The 23,569-nt window shown below is 34.8% G+C and overlaps 1 protein-coding gene across 3 annotated transcripts in view; it reads right to left on the bottom strand.

The window, feature by feature from the left end:
- DDAH1 (dimethylarginine dimethylaminohydrolase 1) overlaps nucleotides 1-23,569 on the bottom strand; it is a 61,040-nt gene that overhangs the window by 7,726 nt on the left and 29,745 nt on the right. For all 3 annotated transcript variants that reach the window (XM_014073191.2, XM_087719357.1, XM_087719358.1), the window contains exons 2-4: nucleotides 11,348-11,447; nucleotides 10,634-10,707; nucleotides 9,121-9,240 (exon numbers count right to left, since the gene is read on the bottom strand). In XM_014073191.2, coding sequence (XP_013928666.1) covers nucleotides 9,121-9,240; nucleotides 10,634-10,707; nucleotides 11,348-11,447 — 294 coding nt within the window. The remainder of the gene's footprint in view (nucleotides 1-9,120; nucleotides 9,241-10,633; nucleotides 10,708-11,347; nucleotides 11,448-23,569) is intronic.

The raw sequence follows: 23,569 nt of genomic DNA, 5'->3' as shown, positions 1-23,569 counted from the left end.
TTTTTGCTTATAATGCTCCCAAAAAACCCCAGCAGGAAATGTAATCCATCTCTCCCAAAATATTTCTATTAATCAGCAACTAAACATTAGTTGTAACAGACTGGAATAATGTTATAGAAATACATTGGGATAGAAAAGTTTGATAAGTGGTTAATTCAATGCAAATGTCAACAGAACAAAAACAATGAATATTCATTTTGCCAGATCATGCTATTTGCAAGCAGTACTTCGAGGAAAATTTCCTTGTTTGTAAAGACTATAAGAATCACAAATTCATTTTATGTTAGTCTGATTTCCTGTCCAGAAAGATCTTTGCATGACGGGTTACAATAGCATTTCCTGCATATTGATTATTTCTGGGAATTCTCTCTATAAAGAATCATTTTGCTGCATATTCCCTAAAACTGATTCATGCTTTTCTGATGTCTAGCAAATTAATCCACAAATTCCCCAATCTATTTTTTCCTATTTTGTTTTGCAAAGTATATTTTGCCATGAAAGGACTTGAGTAATAAGTAAATACATTAAAATGTGATTAGGAAAGTTGCTAAAATAGTCATCATATTCCTCTATCAGTTTGTCATCCTCGCTTTCATTGTGAGTTAAGACCCATTTCAGTAAGATTACTGAACAATATTTTAATTGAGAAATGAAATACAACCGCAAAAGGTCTTATTTCAGCTATTTTTTCCCAACAAAAGGAGGAACACATGAGCAATTTGCTATGTGAAAAATATAGGGAAATTTTGCAACTTGATAAGGCTCCAAGCTTGGACAGATAAATTAAATAATCTTTTCATTAATATGAAATGGTAAAATCAATCCTGTATTTGTATTATAAAAAAAAGTTAAATTGACTTTTTAATCAACCACTAAATGTCAAATTGGACTGACCTACCTGCACACACACACACCCCAAAAAATTATTACTGAATTTAAAAGCTGGCAGATATCAGCGTAAAACAAATCACATCACAAAATACAAAACAATGATAAGCTGACATAACAAACCAGTTGCATTAAAATGCAAATCTTATGAAATCAGGAACAACCAAAACATTTGATTGGATGCTCAGAAAGCTTTATTTGTTTCCTCTTTACTATTCAGTCTCGGGCACTAAGCACCAAATACAATGTCTGACCTCAACAGAGCCCAAAATTCCTGTTTCTAAGTGAGACATTTGTTAAGTGAGTTTTGCCCCATTTTACAACCTTTCTTGCCACATTTGCTAAGTGAATCACTGCAGTTGTTAAATTAGTAACACAGCTGTTAAGTAAATCTGGCTTCCCCATTGATTTTGCTCATCAGAGGGTCACAAAAGGGGATTGCATGACCCCAGGATACTGCAACTGTCAGAAATATGAGTCAGTTGCCAATAGTCTGAATTTTGTTTATGTGACTATGGGGATGCTACAATGGTTGTAAGTATAAAAAAGGGTCATGTCACTTTTTTCCAGTGCTATAACTTTGAACAGTCACTAAACAAATTGCTGTAAGTCGAGGATTACCTGTACTTTATTGTTTCATCTATAGGCAAGACTACAGTACTTATGAAGAGCCGAGGTGGTGCAGTGGTTAGGGTGCAGTACTGCAGGCCACTTCAGCTGACTGTTATCTGCAGTTCAGCGGTTCTAATCTCACCGGCTCAAGGTTGACTCAGCCTTCCATCCTTCCGAGGTGGGTGAAATGAGGACCCAGACTGTGGGGGCGATATGCTGACTCTGTAAACCGCTTAGAGAGGGCTGAAAGCCCTATGAAGCGGTATATAAGTCTAACTGCTATTGCTAACTGCTATTATTAATTCACTTTTCCAAGAGTAGCCGATTTCAGACTGTGAAGCAGGGAGATTACTACTCAGTCCTGTCAGGTGTGGGTTCAGGCAGTTGCTACTGCCAGTTCGCTTGTGGATGCATCCACGCAATAAATAAAAATTGCTCTGCGCATGCACAGAACCCAAAAACAAGATGGTGGCACCTATGGCGGTGCCCGGAGAACTGGTTCAGGGGTGTGGCAGGCCTGGGTCGCTGCAGGTTTCAGCGACCGAGGCTGCCAAACCACTACCGGCTCGGCTGAACTGGTAGGAACCCACTACTGAGTCCTGGGTATCTTAAATTTGGGATCGGCACCTTCATTTTCTGAGATTTGCTTGAATAGTAGGAAACAGGGCAGGCTCAAAGGCAAATTTACATGATGGTTGGAACCTGTCTCATTTAAATAATATTTTTAAAAATTTATTAGGTCCTGAATATAGGAAAAAAAATCCCTCCCAAAACAGACATCAAGCTGTCTGGCTTTGACTTCCGACAGAATAATAGATATTACTCTTGTTTTTATTATCTGAAGCTGTAAGTATATATCTCCAAAATGAAAACTTCTCCAGGAAACACATTTTTGTGCTTTTTGCCTAGATCATCTCTTCAGACAGAGTATTAAAAAGTCCACTGCATCTTTTTTAACTTATACACCTCTCATCTCCTTCCTTGTCCCCTTAGATTTGCAAAAATAGGCATTTTTGTTGGGACACAATAGTTCCGCAGTACTCGTAATATGCCCTGAACTGTTTTACCTCATTCAAATAACCTTGAGCCAAGGTTCAATTGCTCAGCATTAACTGCTTCATAAGAAGTCCTGCAAAAAGAGAAAGCCTATCCAGGAAAAGGCTCAAGGAAATGGCTCAAATTGTTGTTGTGCTGACAAATTTTTTAAGAATGAACATCCTGTTTCTTGGAACATCCACAAGGGAAGAAATAGGAAACTGATCCTCAGAAAAGCAAAGGAAAACGAACAAGAGGTACAAAGTTCCTATTTACGTAAGTCAAGTTGACTGCTACCTCATTTTAGATGCTTAAAGATGCGTAATTAAGAGGGTTCCTGAATTCTTTGCATTCCCACAATAGTTGTACTTTGGAGCAGAGGAATGCCTATATCAAACCAAATCTGTATTACGGTCATAAATCAGCATTGGGAAGGTGGGGTTTACTCGTTAAAAACATAAAGGATACATCAAGAATTTTTTTTAACAAAATTAAAAAGCTAGAAGATATAAAACATAAATGAAAAATTACAAGTATGGGTACAAAGTGAGAATCTAAAAGAAGGTACAGAATATTACACTGGTGTAGGGAATTATAAAAGGTTAGAATGTGGAAGACTGTATCATGTTATAAAACACTTTCATATTCTGTAGCAACCTAGGTGCTCATTAAATCTAGTGTATAAAGTTGAGCCCCAAGCACAGATCATCATCCAATGAATGGGATGCATATATTAATTACCACATTTGGAGTGCTGGTTTACAATTCTCTATATTATAAGGCAAAGAAAATATTTTTTAACCCAATGATTGAATTAAAAATGTTATGCTAACACTGCTATTATTTATCTTACTCATTACTTGAGCCCAAAATGTATTAGAATTCTAGATGGCTGCTTACGAGGGATAACCAGAATCCCAATACCTATAAGGATATATCCAAGAGTATAGACACTTTGATTATGCCACATAGTATATTTAGCTTTCATAAATTATAGCACAATGAAGTGTCTACCCTTCCACAACTTTCACAAAATCAGATATAAGGTCAATTTTCAGTTAAGATAATTCTTGTACATAGGTGGCCAAATGTTTCTCTGAAACATAAACCATGTACATATTCCCAGAATTTAACAGGCTTGCATCAAAATAGTAGGGGGCGGGCAAGGATAGTTGATGCGCAAAATATACATTGCAACGCTTATTGCAAAGCCTCTCAACTATCAAACGACAACCCGGCCTTCACGTGGTGCCCCCCGTTGCCACCAATCGGGCTCTGTCGACCCTTGGGACTGGCGTCCCCTTGGGTATATCCAGCTGAAACAGCTTCCATGGATCGCCGTATCCATTACAGTGGCGTCAAATTTCCATGGAAGTCCCCTATACCCACGATGGGTGAAGAGGCGTCAAGTACAAGTACAAAATAGTAGGAATAGCACTGTTGGGTCAGGTTTCACTTACGCAATGTAGACTTAAACTTCTCCCACTATTGTCCCTGCACAACTGGGTGTGTGCGTTCCTCAGCTCAGAGGTAACCCTGCGACATCAAGACCCATATCCCTTGTTCCCCATGCCTTGTTTACTTTTATCAAGCTTTATTATATAAAGTCATTTGCAAACAAGACTTGAGTCCAGTTAAAGAACAATGGCTTATGTACAGAGCCTTTAACGTGTTGAATGAAAATAATTCTTCACCAAAAGAGTTCAGGAAGGGGAGAAAGAAACAGCAGCTGCACGGAAAAGTCCTATTCAAAAGCAATTAGTCAGGTCTTTTACACTTTTACCTCATTCTTCATAATTACATGTTAGGAGAAATTAGTAATTTCCTGAACTTTCTATTTATTTCCTGTTTATTGTTCCTTTTATCTTGATAATATAGCAGCTAGGGAACAATGCCACATGCTACCATGGCATTTTAAACTAAAATTCAAAGAAGCAACTTAAAAGATTTGCAACTTAAAATTATGCTAAATACCTTGCCTCATTAGCAATTTCACTCTAGTCATGGAAAGAAATTTTCATTTATTTGGTTCTTGCATTTCTTATTTGTGCTCCATACTTCATGGCCATCTTATTATCCTACTGTAAATCTGACCCGTGAAAAATTGTGGTTCCTACAAACTTACTGAAATTAGCATCTTTAGCAACAATCTGTTTAGGACATACTAAAATAGCAGTAATAGCAGTAATAATTCCCGCACTGAATGCCACAAAATTCATACATTATGGATAAATATCGTACATATCTCCCTAATAAAAATCTTGTCAAACCCTGTTAGCTAATGCCATTTATCATTTTTGCATTATATTTACCTTAATATCCCATCTTATAAGGTGAGTCTCATTTTTATTCCAATAATAATAATTTCTATTAGGCAGATTGCTCTGAGAGATTGTGATTGACATCGATTTGTCCATGTGCTAAGGAGGACTTGAACCTGAACTCCATTTTGCCAGGCCAACAAATAAACAAGGTTTAAGCAGCTTCATTATACAATCTACTCAGATGTTTCCAAATCACATCATCCATCTTTATCCAATCATACTCGTACTAGCAATAGCAATAGTGCTTAGACATATACAGTACATAGCTCCATAATGCTTTACAGCAATCTCTGAGCAGTTTACAAATGTCAGCATATTGCACCCAACAATGTGGGACCTTATTTTATGGACCTCAGAATGATGGAAGGCTACATCAACCTTGAGTTAGTCAGGATCAAACTCTGGATGTTGGTAAACTTAGCCTGCAACATTGCATTCTAACCACTGGGCCATCACAACTCAGTATTCAGTACTGTTCAAGACACTTCTTATACTGGCCCAGTTTCTGGTCATTAACAAGTCTCTATTTCTCCATGTCTCATGCCAAATACCTAGACACAGGGCTGATGATAAATGGAAGACAATGTTAGCTGAATCCTGCATAAAGACCTATAAAGGAGGTAAGAAAAACTCCTGTGGAATAATGTGCCCTGTGTAATATATTCTCTGTTCTAATAATTTTATTTTTCTATGTATTTTGTTTGATGCTGCCTAGAGATGTTTGATGAGGTGGCAAAAATATGGAGAATAAGTAAAGTAATATAGAAGAACAATTCAGTAGTGGAAAACCTAATGATCCGCACCAGCCAAGCATTTCAGGTGTAAAATGTATCACTGTTTCAGTTCTCATAATAGTAGAAAATATCTGCTAGAAAATATTCTAGCAGAGAGGCATGAAAATATTAATTTTATTTCCTGGCATATACATATATATAGTACTACTTAAATCATATAGGGAATGTAGATTGCAATACACAAAATCCTAAGTGTTTGAAATGACAGGTAGCTTGCAGCAAAAGGGATTTGTTCATTAGCATCATTTCAACTATTGCTTCAGCAGGACTCTGCAAAATTCTGAAAATGACTCTAGGCGCAAAACACAAGATAGTGTGACTATGTTACGTAAAGCCTTAGACTGGTGAAGAGATCTACTGACTAGCATGACATCTCTGTTTAGATACTTTAGAGACCATGAAGATGGTTTAAATGCAAAAAAGAACAATGTGACGAGAATTAGTCCCACTATAATGCAGACTCTTCTGAAGTTTTTTTAAAAAAGTCTTGCTCCTGATCTATTTAAATAAAAGAAGTTACTATACTTCATTTTCCCCCCACAATGCCAATACAATACATGTTATCAGGGCACAATCTTGATCTGGGATTACAATATCTCCTTATATACTCTCTGTATATTGACATTGACTAAATGTTTATTCTTTTTCTCTCCATTCTGTTTTTTTCCTTAATTAAAAACAGGTATGCACAATTGTCTCAGTTCACAACTGGGCAAAAATAGCACCATGAAAGCTGAATATTAAATGAAGCTAAGAATTTTAAGAATTCTTCTACATGTTTCTCCAACCTAGCACACTTTGTCTGTGGGTGGAGCCACAGCTTCCGAAACTGCCAACTAAGAGCCAACCTGTTTGCAGGAGTCCAAGTTAAATTCTGAACATTTCAACTTATGCAGGCATAAGCCATATTTTAAAGCTCTGCCTTGCTATACAGTAATACTGTTCTAGAATACAGATAGTTCTCGACTTACAACAGTTTTTTTTCAAAATTACAACGCTAAAAAAAAGACATGATAGTTTTTCACATGACCATTTTAGCATCCCCATGGTCACATGATCAAAATTCAGACGCTTGGCAACATATTTATGACCTATAAATAAATGTTGGTCTTGATTGTGTTTGTAAGTCAAGGACTACATGTACCACATCAAGGAACAAACACACATATTATGGAATATTTCATTGGCTATGAGCAGAAGGAAAAGGCAAAACAAATGCTTGTGTGCATCTCTGAAAAAGACAATATTCATAAGAAGTTTATTCAGCCCTTTCTGTTTAGGAGCATTTGTTCAACTTAGCTGAAAAACCCTTTCAAAAACAGCTATGAGATACTTTACACAGGTCAGTCACTAGATGGAGCCATCTATATTTGTTCTTTTTCTTGTGAAACCTGAACGCAATCTTTGCATTCTTGGGTCTAAATTCTTTTAAGTCAAAGAAGGCATTTATTCAGACCTTCAGGCACTATTCCTTGACACACAATTTGTTTCCACATTTTGTGGATGGCACTTTCATCCCAAAATCATCATTATCACCACTACCGTAGGGCTGTATATTTATTTGTATACCCTTAACAAACAATAGAAAAGTACTTTAAGTTGGGATGTTGTTTCAGGGAACAGTCCTCTACATTTTTGTGGGTGAAAATATTACTTCTGTTCTATCTGTTATATGGAGAAGACTTTAATCTTGCCTATAGATAAATGCAGGCTGGTGTTAGAGGGTGCATTATTTCAAATATTTCAATTCCAAGCCATTTAGAGCTCTAGAAAAAAGCATCATACTTTGAAATGGGCCTTTAAGCTGAACTGTCAGCCAATGAAATCTTTCAGAACTGATAAAACATAACTCCATATTAGATTAGGCTAGCTAATTTCCTGTAGCCATATTAAGATGTCTTGCAAAAAAACCAACAACACATTACACTAATCTAATTTACGGACTTTTCCAGGAAATACTGAGGCTGACAACCTAATACACTGAGATCATTGGAAATTCTAGTCGTAATGCAGAATTGAGGAGTAACTCAACCTGCACAGCTGTTCCGTCAGAGTGCAATGCCATCCAGAAGAGACTAACTTCTCAAAAAACAGCTATTATCAATACAAAATGCTTTCATTGTTACAAAATAATAGGGATGGAAAGGGACCTTGGCGGTCTTCTTGCTAAGTATGGAATCCTTATACAATTCTGGATCAATGACTTTCCAGTCTTTTCTCAAATATCTCCACTGATGGAGAATCTACAATTTTAGGCAGCAGTCTGGTTGTTTCCCCTCCACTCCGTCTGTTCCCCCATCCCTAAATAGCTGTTACATTCAGGAAATTCCTCCTTAGTTCAGGTTTGGGTCTCTCACTATAAAGATTCCACTCACTGATTTTTGTCTTACCCTTAATTTTAGCAAGAATAAATCTCCACTTAACATGTGTCAAAATGTTGCCTCCCCTTGGCCTTCTTTTCTTTGAGCTAACCATATCAAGTTCCTTTCACTGTTCTTCATAAGATTTAGCCGACATGCCCTGAGCATCTTGTTGCTTTTCTCTGCACTCTTATAGATACATTTTATAGTTCATCTGAGTTCTGAATATATCTCGGGTAATCCCTAACACCATCAGAATGTGGGACACAGGCCGATGAACACAGATTCTGCAGTACAAGTATAATATCAAACAAATCTATCTATAGTACAAAATATTTCAATTATCACTTCTGATACTTCATGTCTGCTCCAGTGCGACCACCCATAGGATATACAATATTTTGTTGCAATGAGAAGCCAGCCATGGTATTCTCTTGTCCTGCTTTTTCTGTTGCATTACCCAGCATAACAGGGTTGGTGCACCTCTGAAACAATGCTCTCTGGTGAGACCTATTACCTATGCCTTTTCTATTAGTGGAGCCTTCAGAAACGCATAAAAATCTGATATATTTTTTCTTGGACTTTAGGCCTGGGTTGAATGGAAAGATATGAATAGAGTAATATGAAAGCAATTTTCTGGTCCACCTATTGAGGTTTTGAATTAGACTGAACTTGTTTATTTTGTTTACTTTTATTTATTTATTGTACTTTACCTGATTTGCAATATTCAGGTTAAGTAAATTTTGTAAGTAAATAGGTAAATCTGCATTGCATTGATTTTTACTCCCAAAGCAGGACTGTAATGTCAGAGTTTCCCCCTGCCCCTCATGACTGCAACCAGGGAGATTAGATTTATTCTCCATACTTGCTGTTATTCTAATAATGAACAACTCCCCCACCCCATTTTGTGATTTTATTTATAACTTTAGAAACCTGCTTATTCATATAAACTTGCATTGAGCCACATCAGGCTGAATTTGGTGCTTCATTTCAAGTTTGTAAAGACCAGAATTTTATACTTGCAGCCTATAAAGACTGTGTGGTGTTTTTTTTTTACAGAAAATACTGCTATATAAACAATACACTGGCAATATTCATCATGTTTACCTTGAGGGCTTTCTGCGCAATTTCACTTGAACCAATAGCAATGAGGTTTGGTCCAGCCATGCTGCAAAAGCTTTTCAGATGCAAGGAGTCAGCAACAGGGACTGTAGAAACAGCATAATCCTGCATATAAATGAGGTGTTTGCAAAGAATTGTTTAGATTAATCGTTTCATAAATTAAGCCAATTAGATAGGTAGTCCTTGACTTACAACCATTCATTTAGTGACCATGCAAAGTTATAGCAGCACTGAAAAAAATGACTTAATACTGGTCCTTGCATGACAAATCATAGCATTCTCATGATCACATGATCAAAATGAGGGTGCTTGGTAACTGGCATGTATTTTATAATGGTTGTAGCATCCTAGGGTCACATGATCACAATTGGTGAACTTTCCAGCTATCGTCTGACAATACGATAAAACAAACCTATTGAGAAATCAATGGGGAAACCTGGATTCGCTTAGGAACTGTGTGATTCACTTAACAACTGTGGCAAAAAAGGTTGTAAAACTAGGCGAGGCTCACTTAACAACTTGGCATAATTGGTCCCAATTATGGTTGTAAGATGAGGACTACCTGTAAATTGTACTTTTCAGTGTCTGCATATCTGCATGTATTTTGGAGGTAAAATGCACTCAATTCTAGAAACACAGCACATTTCACTGGACAATTTTCTTTTCTATGTCATCATTATTTCAGAAAACGAATAAAAAATGAACTATTATTCCAAGAAGAACTTCTGTACACTTACAATTTATTTGAATTTTTTACTTACATCAGGTAAAATAAATATATCACAATATTGGAAAGCATTAAAAGCACCCATTCTTATGAACAGGAACCGGAACAAATAGAAATCAGCATGATTTGTAAAACAAACTTATTGACTTTCTGTAAGTTAAAACACTTTTTGGATACTGTTCATCCTATAAACATACAGTGAAAATAAACTAAATTGTTTATTGTTGTTAGAATGTATTGTTAGAATAAGTTTAGTATGAAAATACCAAAATCTTTGGTAATTTTGAGTGATAATTTATTGCATTTATTTATTTATTTATTTTAAAAAAGTGGTAAGCATATAGCTCCCAGGTATTTTTACCTTCATTTGTAATGGAATCATATGCAAAAATCATACTAGCTTAAAGCATCGTGTATCACATTGCTCATTTTTTATCCTGCTGATAAATCTTAAGATAGAATACTGGCTTGGCTCACACATCACAGTAATTCCTAATTACTGGGTTTCAGGGTAATTCCTAATTATTGTTTGGCTTTGGTTTAATATGAACCCAATGACAATTGTTTGTTACCATTGTATATGGTTTATGGTGATGTGTGTGAGAGTATATTTAGTAAATCCCAATTGGTTAGAATAAATCTCATGATGGTCTGGTGTTGGAGAGCAATCATCACAGTCAGGAGGCAGGCTGAAGTGGGGAATTGTACAAATTCCCGTGCCTTTATGCCTGTATATCTATCCCCAGAAAGAACACTGGTAAATCTGCTAACCTTAAAGGTGTCTGCCAAAATTTCTGCACCACGATGGTTGGTCCGTTTTGAAAGACCCACGAAAAATTCCCGTCCTTAAAAGCAGAAAGGGTACAGTTAGCTTAAAAACAGCATGGACTAGAAGATCCAGAAATGATCAAAAGTCTATTAAAAGGGGGCTATTGGAAACATTCTTTCATTATGTTTCATCATTCTTTCATTATGTTTCATCATTACTATTTTCCAAATCAGTCTATGATTTTACTTCCACTTTTCCTGTTCGGGCTATGAACATAACACTTTTAAAACATTTTACATTTTATCTAAAATGAAATTGTTTTTGTCTTTTCTCTGCTTGTGATAAATTATATAGGACAATTAAGACCTAAATGTTACCAATATTGTACAAAGAAAACTATTTGTTATTCACAATGTATGTTACAACTAAGAAGGTCAATGTCAGAGGAAATCTTTTTTTATATCTATCATAATACATAACACGTAACACATGACATACAGGTAGTATTTATTACATTTGTTCTCTTTCACTTGCTATAATAACAAGACCAAATTTTATCTTAGAAAAAGATTTATTGTACTGAACGCCTAATGTGCATGATAGGAAAGCAAGTTTACTAATGTAATATTGTGTTGGGAGAATCTAATAAGTGGATATGTTATGATCAACCTGTCTGCAGAATTCAAATATTAAAAAGATTTTTAACCTTACTATACCTGTAAATAAAACATCTCCTCCGTCTAAGGTTGCCTGGTCATCTGTCATCTCTACAATATTCAGGCTAAGACTGTTAAGTGCTGTTTTCATTGCTTCAACCTGTTTGAAAAAATGAAACAAAACTTTGGTTTAGTGATGCTAAAATATCTGCATACCTGAAATTCAGATCTACCCTAACTGAACCATACTTCTTTTAATAAGTCAACTTTATTAAACTTTAAAATGATAGTATTACCACTGTTACTGATCCAAAATTCTACTTCATGTATAGATTGAAAAAAAAAGACAAATTCAATAACCTGGTTAGGGAAATCATTTAAAAAAGATAAATGTACCCCAGTTTGAACTAGAATACTTCTATGCCAAGCCATCTTTGAACTTGTTGTTTAAAAATGTCAACTATGTTAATGTTTGGAGATATAAAAAAAGAGCAGTACATATAATAAGTAACTAAGTAGTCCAAGCTGCCCACTCATCAATAAATATAGAACTGCTTTGTTATAATTTTGGTATCAAGTCTAGCAAATTATTTCTTCAACTACAATTAGATATTCAATACGGTCAATCTTAGATGCTTTGGTGTGACTGTTAGGACAGTAAAACAATATTTGCCACTTCACAAAGAATCAATTGTTTTCAACTGTGCAATATTCTTCAGTGATCATGGATGTTAATTGCAGCTATATTATACAGTATAGATTTCAACTATACTCACAGTTTATATAAACTGAAAGGTAACATAATAAGCGGTATCCAAATTTTGTGTCTTTCATTGGATTGCATCCAGGCTGGATTGCATTCAGCATACTAAACTCACAAGCTTATGAAATAATTATCAGACTAACAAGATGGATGAAAGCAAAATTAGAGACAAATTTTTGGAAATGTCAATTACTTGTCCTGGTACATAGACTTCAATGTCTTCTAATGGAAAGCAATACTAAGAGAATTCTCTAAGGCTGAATGCATTCTACTTTATTCTGTTAATACTGAAAAAAGGGGAGAGAAGAAATAAAGATAAATGACATTTAAAAAAAAAAGGAATTTCCTAATGCGATCTAAATTCAAATATGGAGCCATTTTTAATATAAATTAATGCTGTGTGTAAGTATGTTCCTATATTAACCAAGTACACAGAGTAAAAAGTGCTTTGCAATAGTTCAGTCATCAGTAACTAGGACATGAGAACTGTATGAAGAGTTGCCCAACCAAGGAAGGGGCATTACTATGGGATTAATTCAAGCCTTATTTTTTTCATTAAATGTAGACTATATAAACCCATATTGTTCAATCCAGGATAAGACTATATGGAATAAGTGAGGAAGACTTACACTGAGCACCAAGCTGACATCCTAATACTGAACCTAAGCCCATAATATATTTAAGTCCAGCTCCTTCAAGACTGAATCCTTAAGCCCATTCTTAAGGTTGCCCCTCCATCACCAACACAATCAATGTACTATATTTATTAAGAAATCACAAGCAGTTATGATATGTCAGGTTTTAAAACATGAGACTAGCCCTTTACAGCAGTAGAGCCTTAAATCGGGCCCAGAAAATATAAATTGGTTTAATTAAATAATTTAATTAATTAATAAATAATACCCCGTGGAGGTTGGAGAAATTAAATTTGGTTATGCTGTAGTTGGGACATATATTTATTTCTTGGAATCTCAACAAGTGATTGAATACTTCCTCTCTATATTGTGATGCTGTCATCTACTTATCGAGTGCACCTTGGCAGAGCTAAGTAGAAAAAGAAATGGTAGGATAGGTTGGCTCATCAGATCCTCAATTCGGTTCTGCTTCAAGTTCTGGTATTTTTAAGGTAACCTGATTATTTATCTCCAGATCTAATTTTGAAACTATTCCTTCTCAGATATCTGCAGAAAAGTGAATTGCTATTTAGTCTTCTAAACAATATTATGAGAAGTGTAGTTGACATTTTTGATTAATTTTTATCCATACTGTTTTACACGTCAGGAAATGCTGAACAATGTAAACAAATTCCTTTTTTGATTTTGACAATTAAAGCTTTACATATGTAAGACAATGGAATGATGCTTCAGTGGAAAGTAGTTCTGTTTGACCTGTTATCAGTGGAATCAATGGCTACTTTCATAGGATAATCTCTTTATACAATGTAGGTACCTTGGATAAAGTGCATTCTTTACTGTTCATCTTAGTTTCTTGTATTTAAAAACCATCCTTTGGTAGAGTACAATTTGGTTTTTGACTTGCAAAATATAAGCTACCTGTGTATGTATTTGACGGAAGATAAACTTGGGTTTGATGCAAACTCTGTTATTGATTAAATGAAATCAATGAAACTTCAGTTGTGAATAGCTTGTTCCACTGATACTAATAGCTTGACTCTGTTTCATTAAATATGGATGGATCTATAACATTGCAGCTTTAAAAAAAAACCAGATGATTACACTTTGTGCACTTTTCCCACTTAAATATCATCCTCTTGACCCCCACATCTCTTTAAAGTGCTTGGAAGTGAAAATTCATGTTTATAAACAGCAAAGAAACTGTGTCTACCATTCTCTAAATGGTGCATCTGTACATATTCTTTACATGAAAGCTGCATATGCCCTCAGCTTAAGATAAAATACAAATATTTTCTAATAAGCATTTCCTACTGATATATCAAGTACTCGAATGGTTAAGCCTTTATTGCTTTGTTCCCCATTTCCCCTCCTTCCTAATAAGCACATTCCTGTTGTGAGATGGAATGTATCTAATCCATAATAAGTCTGGTTGAGAGACTCTGGGTTTAAGCCAACTGAACTTTGTTTGAAGGGAAAGAATACTAAATGTATTTGATGGTATTTGTAAGAATCTCGTTTCATCAATCCCTGGACCTTAAAAATGGAGCTCATTAGTCACTGCACAGATGCAGTTTAACTTTTTTTTTTCAACTGCTGCATATAAAATACCTGTCTCCTCTATATTTGTGCCAACATACTTCAAATGCAAGACATTTCTTAGAAATTATTTCCCGGTGCTCAGTTATCACAGCTCTGGCAACTAAACAAATGTTTTTCAACTGAAAGGAAATATGACAGGTTGATAAGCAGAAGGAGGAGAGGAAAATTAATACTTCACTGCAAATAGCATAGAACAATTTACAAAACAGGTTTGTAATTCTAATGATTATAAGTATGTTTATAAAAAATGTGGATCTACAGTCAAGATGCTCTACTTTCCTTTGCATGCATTCTTTGAAATGGTTAGCACAACAACTCTATTGTAACCTAGACTCCTAAAAGAAATCTGAAATGTCATTTAATGGGGAATAAATTTTCCAGCACGTAATTGCTTTGTCTGATACTTACTGATGCACTGCAAAATTGGGGAAAGTATGTGAATATCATCCTCAACCCCCAAACCATTTTCAAAGAAGTGACAATGCAAGCTAGCTATTAGCAACAAACAACAACAATAGAAGTCATTTTTACTTGGAATAAAAGGCAGCTTTATTTGGAAGAGTTTACAACCTGAGACAATACAACTCCCTATCCCAGGTCCTTGGAAAGGACTCGATAAGTAGACCAAAAATGCCAAATTCAGCCTGAACATCTGGCTGAGTGCAACTAACAATAACAATAATAGAAAATTGGTAAAGCAAACAGATATGTAAGCTTTAAAAGGCATTCTTTTTATTTTTTTTCATCATTATATTCTAAAATTTTATCACTATCCCCAAATACGTGTCTTCTTCTAATTCAAGCAGATATCACAACAGATCTACAGGCTATGCATTTAAGTTTTTTGATGCTTTGAATCTTCTCATTTATAATTAAATATATATACACATGTATTAATGCACAAACATTGATCTGAATATTACCCAAATATGTTGTCTGGTTTAATCTATCACTCAGTATACCATGCAGCACTCTGGAATCAGTTACAAAAAATGTTTCAGAGTGTGCCCTTTCTGGAATCAAATCTAAAGTGATGCATGAGTCTACTACAGACTCAGCATTTTCCAAGAAGCCAATATGTAGAAATGGAACTGTGCCATCTGGCTCATTCAGAAAGCATATCATACATGCCCAATCAATTCTCCCAGAGCTACATTTCTGCATACTGATTCATTTTTCCACATACTGCTTTTAGGCATGTCCTAGTACAGTAGGCTTCAGCTTTGTAGACCAATTAATCCTTGCTTAAGTTCCCTAATTGGGACAAGCAACTCTATAATTAAGTGAAATGGCTCTTAAGTGAAATGGCTGTTAAACAAAACAACACATGGCCATCTTGCTTAGTGTTATTCCAGCAGTCCTGGTTGCAGTCATTAAGTGAACCATTCATAGTCCTAAACCAACTGGGAGGGTCACAAGTGGCAAAATCACATGACTGCAAGATGTTGTGACTGTCATAACTTTATGACAGTTGCCAATAGTCCAAACCATGATCAGGTGACCACAGGGAAGCTGTGACTTTTGTCAATGTGAGAAATAATCATAAGTCACCTTTTTCAGCACCATTGCAAATTGAAACAGTCATTAAAAGAATGGTCATTATGCAAGGACTACTTAAATTATCATTCTTACCGATGGGAATCATTTCAAGGTCTAGCAATTGAAAAAAAATGGAAAAGGAAAGGCTGCCTCTGTGTTTGAAGGAATGAAGCAGCATCACAGAAGAATGCATAATTATTAAGAGGGACCAAGTTAATAAAGGGAAAATGATTTTTTAAAATTCAGCAATGGTACTAATAACAAATTAGTATCTAACATAAATATTGCCAAAAGACTTTTCTAAAGGGTCCAGGATACAATAAATTAGTACCTTTTTCTAAAAGGAAAAAAAGCATGTTTGTCAACATTATGAATTACAGACAGAGAAAGATAAAGGTATAATTAACACATTTTTCCTTTTAACTGATAGAAAATAGTAGCAATAGTGACCAGCAATACTATGAATGCAATTTTAATATATACATAAATGACGAATGTGTGACATTGCATTGTGTTTCTTGTCATATGTCCATGAGCAGCAATTAAATTGGAACAAATGCTACCATACTCTTAGCATACATAAAAAAAAAAGATATCCAAGTATCAAGAATGAAGTCACAGTCTACACAGATCATAGTCAAACTAGTAATTTCAGTTTTATTTTCTTCTTCTTTAGTCATTTTTAGATATCTTCCAAACAACAAATGATTGTTACAAGAACCATAAGTAGTGATCTGATCTTTAAAACATACACATATACACAAAACAGCAGTAAGTTGCATTACATGCTGTCATTAGTTTTGAATCTGTATTGCAGTGATGGACTCCAGATGTAAGCATATAGAGCCCGGGCCTGTATTTGAATGATAGTCAGAAGGCATTGCTCTGTCTGAAGAGCTTTTCTGTTTGAAGGATTGATCTGTTCAAACAACGACCCTGTGAGGTGGGTTAAGTTGAAAGAGAGTAACTGGCCTCCAAGTCACCCAGCTGGCTTTCATGCCTAAGGAAGAACTAGAACTCACAGTTTCTTGGTTTGTAGGCCAGCATAATAACCACACACCATACTGGCTCTTTTATGGTGAATTATACTCCATTTTTATTTAAATTATAGTGTTTACTATAATTTTATGCATATTTTTTCCCTCTTTTGTGTGATGTGCCTCAGTCTGCAGCTATATAATTGTGCACACAGTAAGAGAGAAAATTCCCATTCAAAACTAATGATGTAGAAGAACAAGGAAGATAGAACTCTAAAGAGTATCAAGGCAAGTTTTGGAGGTACATTATAGAAGCATAGAAACACTTCATGTGGGTTCATTATCATATTGCAAAAACATCGGTTAAAAATTGATTGAATAAAGATGACAAAAAATGAACAAAAAATTAAGCCAGAGTCATGTATGCTGAGATAGCAATATTTTGAATACCTTTCTCTGCACAAAGTAACAATTGGCTATTTTGCAAGATGTCGAAGTAAAGAGGCATAATCTATTCTGCCTGGACATGCACGGCAGGCCAAGAATGCACCTGCATAAGCCAAGCATTCATTATCTTTTGAGACACCTAATACTGGAGTGACTGCTAATTCCAAGTGCACCATTGACCACATGCCATGTGCCTCCCCCCTTTTGGAGGCAATGAAAAGTATTTAAAATTCATGAAGCTTGCTGAAAGCTCAGCTATCACATTCTACTCATTCCAAAGTGCATGGGAAAGAGAGAACATAATGGACATTTCAACTAGAGCTATTATTGTCCATGAATAACCAATATTCCATTAAATTGCTAATAGACCTGCTTGAAAATGTTGATAACAATTATGCCATGTAAGAACATTCCTTTTTCCTAACAATGAGATGCTCTATAGTCTTGTTGTTTCTGAGTTGTTTGTTCAGAGCTTGACACAAAATATTCAGAACACTTACTCCTTTTCAGAGAACAATAGTGACTCTATTTTAACTGCCTGCTTTTCCTGCTCCTAGAAACTCTTAATATTGAGTCCTCCCTTTTAGTTGTCATTCTTATTTAGAAAGGAAACTTTATAAAAAAAATAATAAATAAGAATTCTTATGCATAAAGCCAAATAATAAGCATCTAGCATGGCTATTTATCAAAAGGAAACATTTTCTAAGATTAGAAAAATAATAATGATAAATTGCCTGAGTTTGGGATTAAAATGATAGAATGATCCAAAAATATTCTTCAGATCTTAAAGATTTAAAAGGACTTTTTCTCTAATCTATATTTCATATCCAAGTTACGATTCATAGGAATGCATAACCCTATCCAGCATTGAATGTGTTCCCTATGTAGATTAAATAGCAATTTACTCTTACCATTGGAGTACTGCCTGAATCATGAAAATGATTCATGTCAACTGACCAAGTGATAATTAAAAGTTGTCAAAGACCGAAAAGGAAAATCTCATAATATTAATTAACTCTTCCATTTTAATGACAATTGAACAGAATTTTTGGTAACAAAAGTTACCAAGTTGGTAGCTACGTTTATTTGAAATGGACATAGGAACATACTATGGTAAATATACTAAGGCAGCCTTCCTTAATAAGTTATCCTCCAGATACACATATTGGACTATATTTCCCAATGACGTCAGAACACATAAATGGAAGATGAGGTTATGTGGTAAGCCTGCTTTTCCAGAATTAGCATACATTTACAGTATAAATATATGGTAATTAGAGTATAATTTGGTTGATTCTCTAAATGGGACTGAAGTAGCAATTGTACTAAAACATTTTTGTAGCATTGTGACAAATGATACTGGTCTGATTAAAAGAAACATGCTTCTGATCTTATCCACATTTGCCTTACATTCCAATTTAAAAATCAGCTACCTGAGAATTTCAAACATGCTTAAGTCTGATTAAATGAGGCACGCTAACTGGATTAGTTTTTTAAAAAAAATAGAGAGAGCATATAATGAATCCAATGGGTTTTTAGCAGGAGAAATAGATGAAAATAATAGAAAGGAATTTAATGAGAATCTAGACAAATGAGGAAAATTATGGTATGAAACACCTTATTTGAGGGTCTTTTCTATGGCTCAGTTATAGTACTATCCATTCATTCTTAAGCCAGCAAAAAACTATAGTGGCCTAACATTCTGGGTTCCTACTGACAATTTTTATCCTGCCTCTATAGCAGTGTTTCTCAACCTTGGCAACTTGAAGACGTCTGGACTTCAACTCCCAGAATTCCCCAGAATTCGCGAATGCTGGCTGGGGAATTCTGGGAGTTGAAGTCCAGACATCTTCAAGTTGCCAAGGTTGAGAAACACTGCTCTATAGCCTCTGTTCTGGCTTGCCACCAAATGAAAGAGTGGTGTATGGAGATTCTCAGTCATCCATGTCATGGTTGTCCCAAAGGTGCTTTTTCAAGAAGCAACTGGACTTTCTGGTTTTTGTTTGAAGACATTTGGCTTCTCATCCAAGAAGCTTCTTCAGCTCTGACTAGATGGTGGGGAATGGAAGGATTTATACTCCTTTCAGACAGCTACATTTGTTTAGTGTTAAGGCCACTTGGAGTTTTATCTGTGTCATCAGGGTCACCCAAGTAGTGCAAATGGAGCCTTCCTGGAACTGTTGAAAGGCCTGTTTGTAGACTGGAGATACATGATGTCCAACATTCCCTCTTCTTTCCCCCCCCCCTCATAGATTAACACTTCTGTCCATTTAACTTTTACTGGAATAACACACCTGTTTGTATCATTAAATATTATCCATTAACATTTCTTTGTTATTATTGTAGTTAACTAAAGATTATTTACTATTTATCTCACCTCTCCTCTCCACAAGCCCAAACGAGATTGTACCTGTATAACCGTCTTTAAACAAAGATTTGTTAATAGAATTTCTAGGTCTTTTCCCTCAGAGATGGCCTCTTTGACCCGCCTTTTAAACTAGTGGTCCTCTCTGTCCAAAACATGGACTTTGCAATATGTGTATCTGGAGGGGCCTTTGTCTTTTAAATGCAGATGGACTATTGAATCTAGTCCTGATGGTCTAGTCTCCTATGGTGTGCCATGTGTTTATGAAGTGGTTGTTTTGTTTCCCCAAAGTACAGATCTGCATATGACCCACTGCATTGTACTGCATATACCACATTACTCAATTTGTGTCTTGGTGTTTTATCCTTGGGGTGGACACTTCTGTCATATATTCTCTTCCCTTTGTTTGCACAGAGCAACACAAGTTGAGTCATCTGAACTTACTTCTCCTTGCCTGCTCAGTACCTGATCCATTGGGTGGGTTATGAGCCATCATGAAAACAGAAAACCCCTTCCACTTTATTGTATAACTCCCTTACTCAATGGAACAGCTGCAGATTTAGGAAGGAGGGATGACAATAGAATATTAGAACTAATTAAGATGCTGTGGTGGATTTATTCTTTTTCCCTCTTAAGAACAGTGCTTAAGATGAATATTATTTAATATTTATAAGGGCAGTATTTCCACAGAATCTTTTAAGTTCACTGAATCATACATATTAGTGGAACAAAATATTCTGAAGCTTGCTTGGAATGCTGAATGAAGAACATCCTTAGTTCAGCACAGATCAAAGCCAATGCAAAATCTAACATACTGTACGCATATAGAAAGAGACAGAGAGGCATTGGAAGTCAGGCAGCATTAAGTGTAACAAACTATTACGGTGATGGATGCATTTCCTTAGTAATATATTTCAACAACTTGCTTAGGAGCAGAATTTGATGCTACCAAAAGAGGACACATTAGAAAGTAGATCTTGCTACCTTATGTAAACCTCATAGAAGTAAGGCTTGGGGAATTTTTTCTCTGGGATTGTGGTGACCCTCTTCATGAAAGCCAAGTTCAAACTCAAATAGCTTCTTACTAGCTTAAACATGAAAAAACAGTGAGACTGCTAAAATGCACCTTAAGATAGGAAGGAAGGAGAAACAACTCAAAGTCAAGCATTTTTTCTTTCAAGCAGTACCAGTAAAAGGGCAAAGCAATATATTTCTTTTAACCTTGATTAAAGAAGGTATATAGACTGTAGAATTTTACTGTTGATTGCAATCCTTTTTATTATTTTTTATAAATATTTATGTTTTAATGTTTTACAGTTTTTAATCTTGTAAGCCAGCTAGAGTCACCTTGAGACAAATAAATCTACTTGCCACTTAAATAAATCATATTTGTGTGTGTGTGTGTGTGTGTGTATATATATATATATATATATATATATATATATATATATATATATATATATATATATATATATATATATATATATATATATATATATATATATATATATATATATATATATATATATATATATATATATATATATATATATATATATATTCATCTTCAGGCTTGGTGCTTCCAGGAGCTCCTGGAAGAATAACTGAATAACCAAAGACTTACATACTAACACCCGCGAAAACCTCAGAAAACATATATATAAAATTTGTTTCTGTTGAACATATATATAAAATTTGTTTCTGTTTCTGTTAGCAGATAGGAGTTTAAATAGTGCACTGCAATTCTACATATTTATTCAACAGTAAATCTTATTAAATTTGTCTAGTAGTGTGATTAGGATTAGGATTATAAATGATTTTTCTATGTGTACATGTTGCCCCACACAAAGGATTTTCCTAATTATAAAATTATTTAATTAATACAATTAAACATACTTTTGTTTTATTTATTCTTTTCAGAAAATATTTTTGTTTTTTAAATAACTGGGTGGAATATATATTTGGAACGGATTAAAATGAATATTGTCATGATTCTCACTACAGGTAGTCCTCAGTTTATGACCACTCTTGGAATTAAAAACCCTCTTCTTTCCATATCTCACCCCTTACCATCAAGCAAATTGCAAAAATACATATTTCGGTCCTTAACAGCAAAAGGCTATTAAGGGCAACTAGAATTATTAGTATATATATTTTAATCTTAATATTTTAAAAAATGATTTTCTAATCCAAATGTATCACTGTCTCTAAAAAAAATTAAGCAAAGACATCTGTCATAAACAGATCTTTAAAGTCTGGTCATTCAGTCCTGGTCAAAGGAAATTCCATTAATAACTGCCATAAACCACTACATACACATTTTAATCCCAATCAGATTAACTTTACAAAATTTATTTTTATTTTTAAAAAGCTTGATCTTTAGTCCCATCAAGTAGTCTCCCACATGTTGATTTATTATCATTTACTTTTTGTCTCTTTTCAGGAACAGCTTGGATAGCTCCTCTTTATCTCTTTCCATAAAGAGTTTCCTTGGTTTCACACATTCCTTTTATAAATCCAAGATAAAAAGGCTTACCCAGACACTCTTCTTGATTTATTATTTGTATGTCCCATTTAATTATTGACACCAACGGGTTTCATTTGTAAATTCATTTTGGCATTCTTTTTCATATTACACTTTGGCGGTTTTAAATTGATTTTCAGATCCACACAGCATCTTTTTCCATATCACTTTTGTATTATTCATTTTTAAAACTCTCAGTCCACATGCAATTCAATCTCAGTCTTTTTATCCAATCAAATAAAATGTTTGTTCATTACTGTAAATCATCGACTATAGTACCAAACAATCTTGTAAGTAATTTCTGGATATATTGTTCCTAAACAGCCTTAATTTCTTCTTTAGCCAAAATGTGCTGTTCGACTGGTTTTCAGCTATATATCCAGTTATTTATTTCAGTCATCAGAATCTTTCCCACTTTATCTTTATATTATTTATTCAAAATATTAAAGCTTTAGTTTCATTGTTATCATTTGGGGGGGGGGGGAATCTATAGGTGGTCCTCAACATATGACCATAATGGAGCCGTCTTATTACAGGCATATGTTGTGATGATAGAAAATAGATTAGTCACATGACCAATCCAATTTTACAATTTTTTTGTGGCAGCTGTTGTAAAGCAAACAGCGCAGTCATTAAGTGAACTAATGCTCACTATTGGTGCAGTTTTGTCAAAAACTGGAAGTAAGTTCTGGTTTTTGGCAAAACTATTGTAAAATCATCATGTGACATGGGAATCTGCAAACAGCTATAAATACAGCCATATTGCCAAATGCATGAACTTTGGTCACATGATCATGGAGGTTGGGCTGACCTTTGGAACTTTGAATCTGGGTTGTAAGTTCTCCTTTTCAGACCAATCGCTAAGCGACTGGTCGTAAGTCAAACACTAGTAATTCTTCTTTATCTACTATTGATTTTTTTTTTTTTGCAATCCAAGATATTCTCAACAGTTTTCACCAACACAACACAAAGGTATCCATTTGTCTTCATTTAGACTTTTTGACGGGCCATTTTTCACAGCTATTCTTATGTTAAAATTGCTCAAACCGCGGCATCAATAATACATATTGTTATCAATGTGGCTTCCCTTGCACTGTAAACTCTGCACAATCAACCAACCAACCAAGAATAAAGAAAAGAACATTCATACAGTCAGTACAGTAGCTCTTGCAATAACAATCATCCCTTATCTCACTACATAGTTACCCCCCACCCCAACTCTGGCATATACTTTTGCCTTTTTTCTAAAAAACAAATGCTGGAAACTACCTAGACCTACTTCAATATTTAACTTTCCATTGAACACCATGCAAATGGAAGAATGGTATAGTTTCACAGCCCATTGATTTCCCCAAGTATTATAACAATGGTTGTAATATAGAATCTCCCTTGTTCTTAACTTATAAATCATTCGTTTAATGAATGTTCAAAGT

This window comes from Thamnophis sirtalis, unplaced genomic scaffold, assembly GCF_051295495.1.
Source record: "Thamnophis sirtalis isolate CommonGarterSnake01/CBP01778 unplaced genomic scaffold, rThaSir2_p1.2 scaffold_7, whole genome shotgun sequence".
Lineage (NCBI taxonomy): Eukaryota > Metazoa > Chordata > Lepidosauria > Squamata > Natricidae > Thamnophis > Thamnophis sirtalis.
The sequence above is the reverse complement of the archived record's forward strand: the minus strand, read 5'-3'. Positions and strand labels throughout refer to the sequence as shown.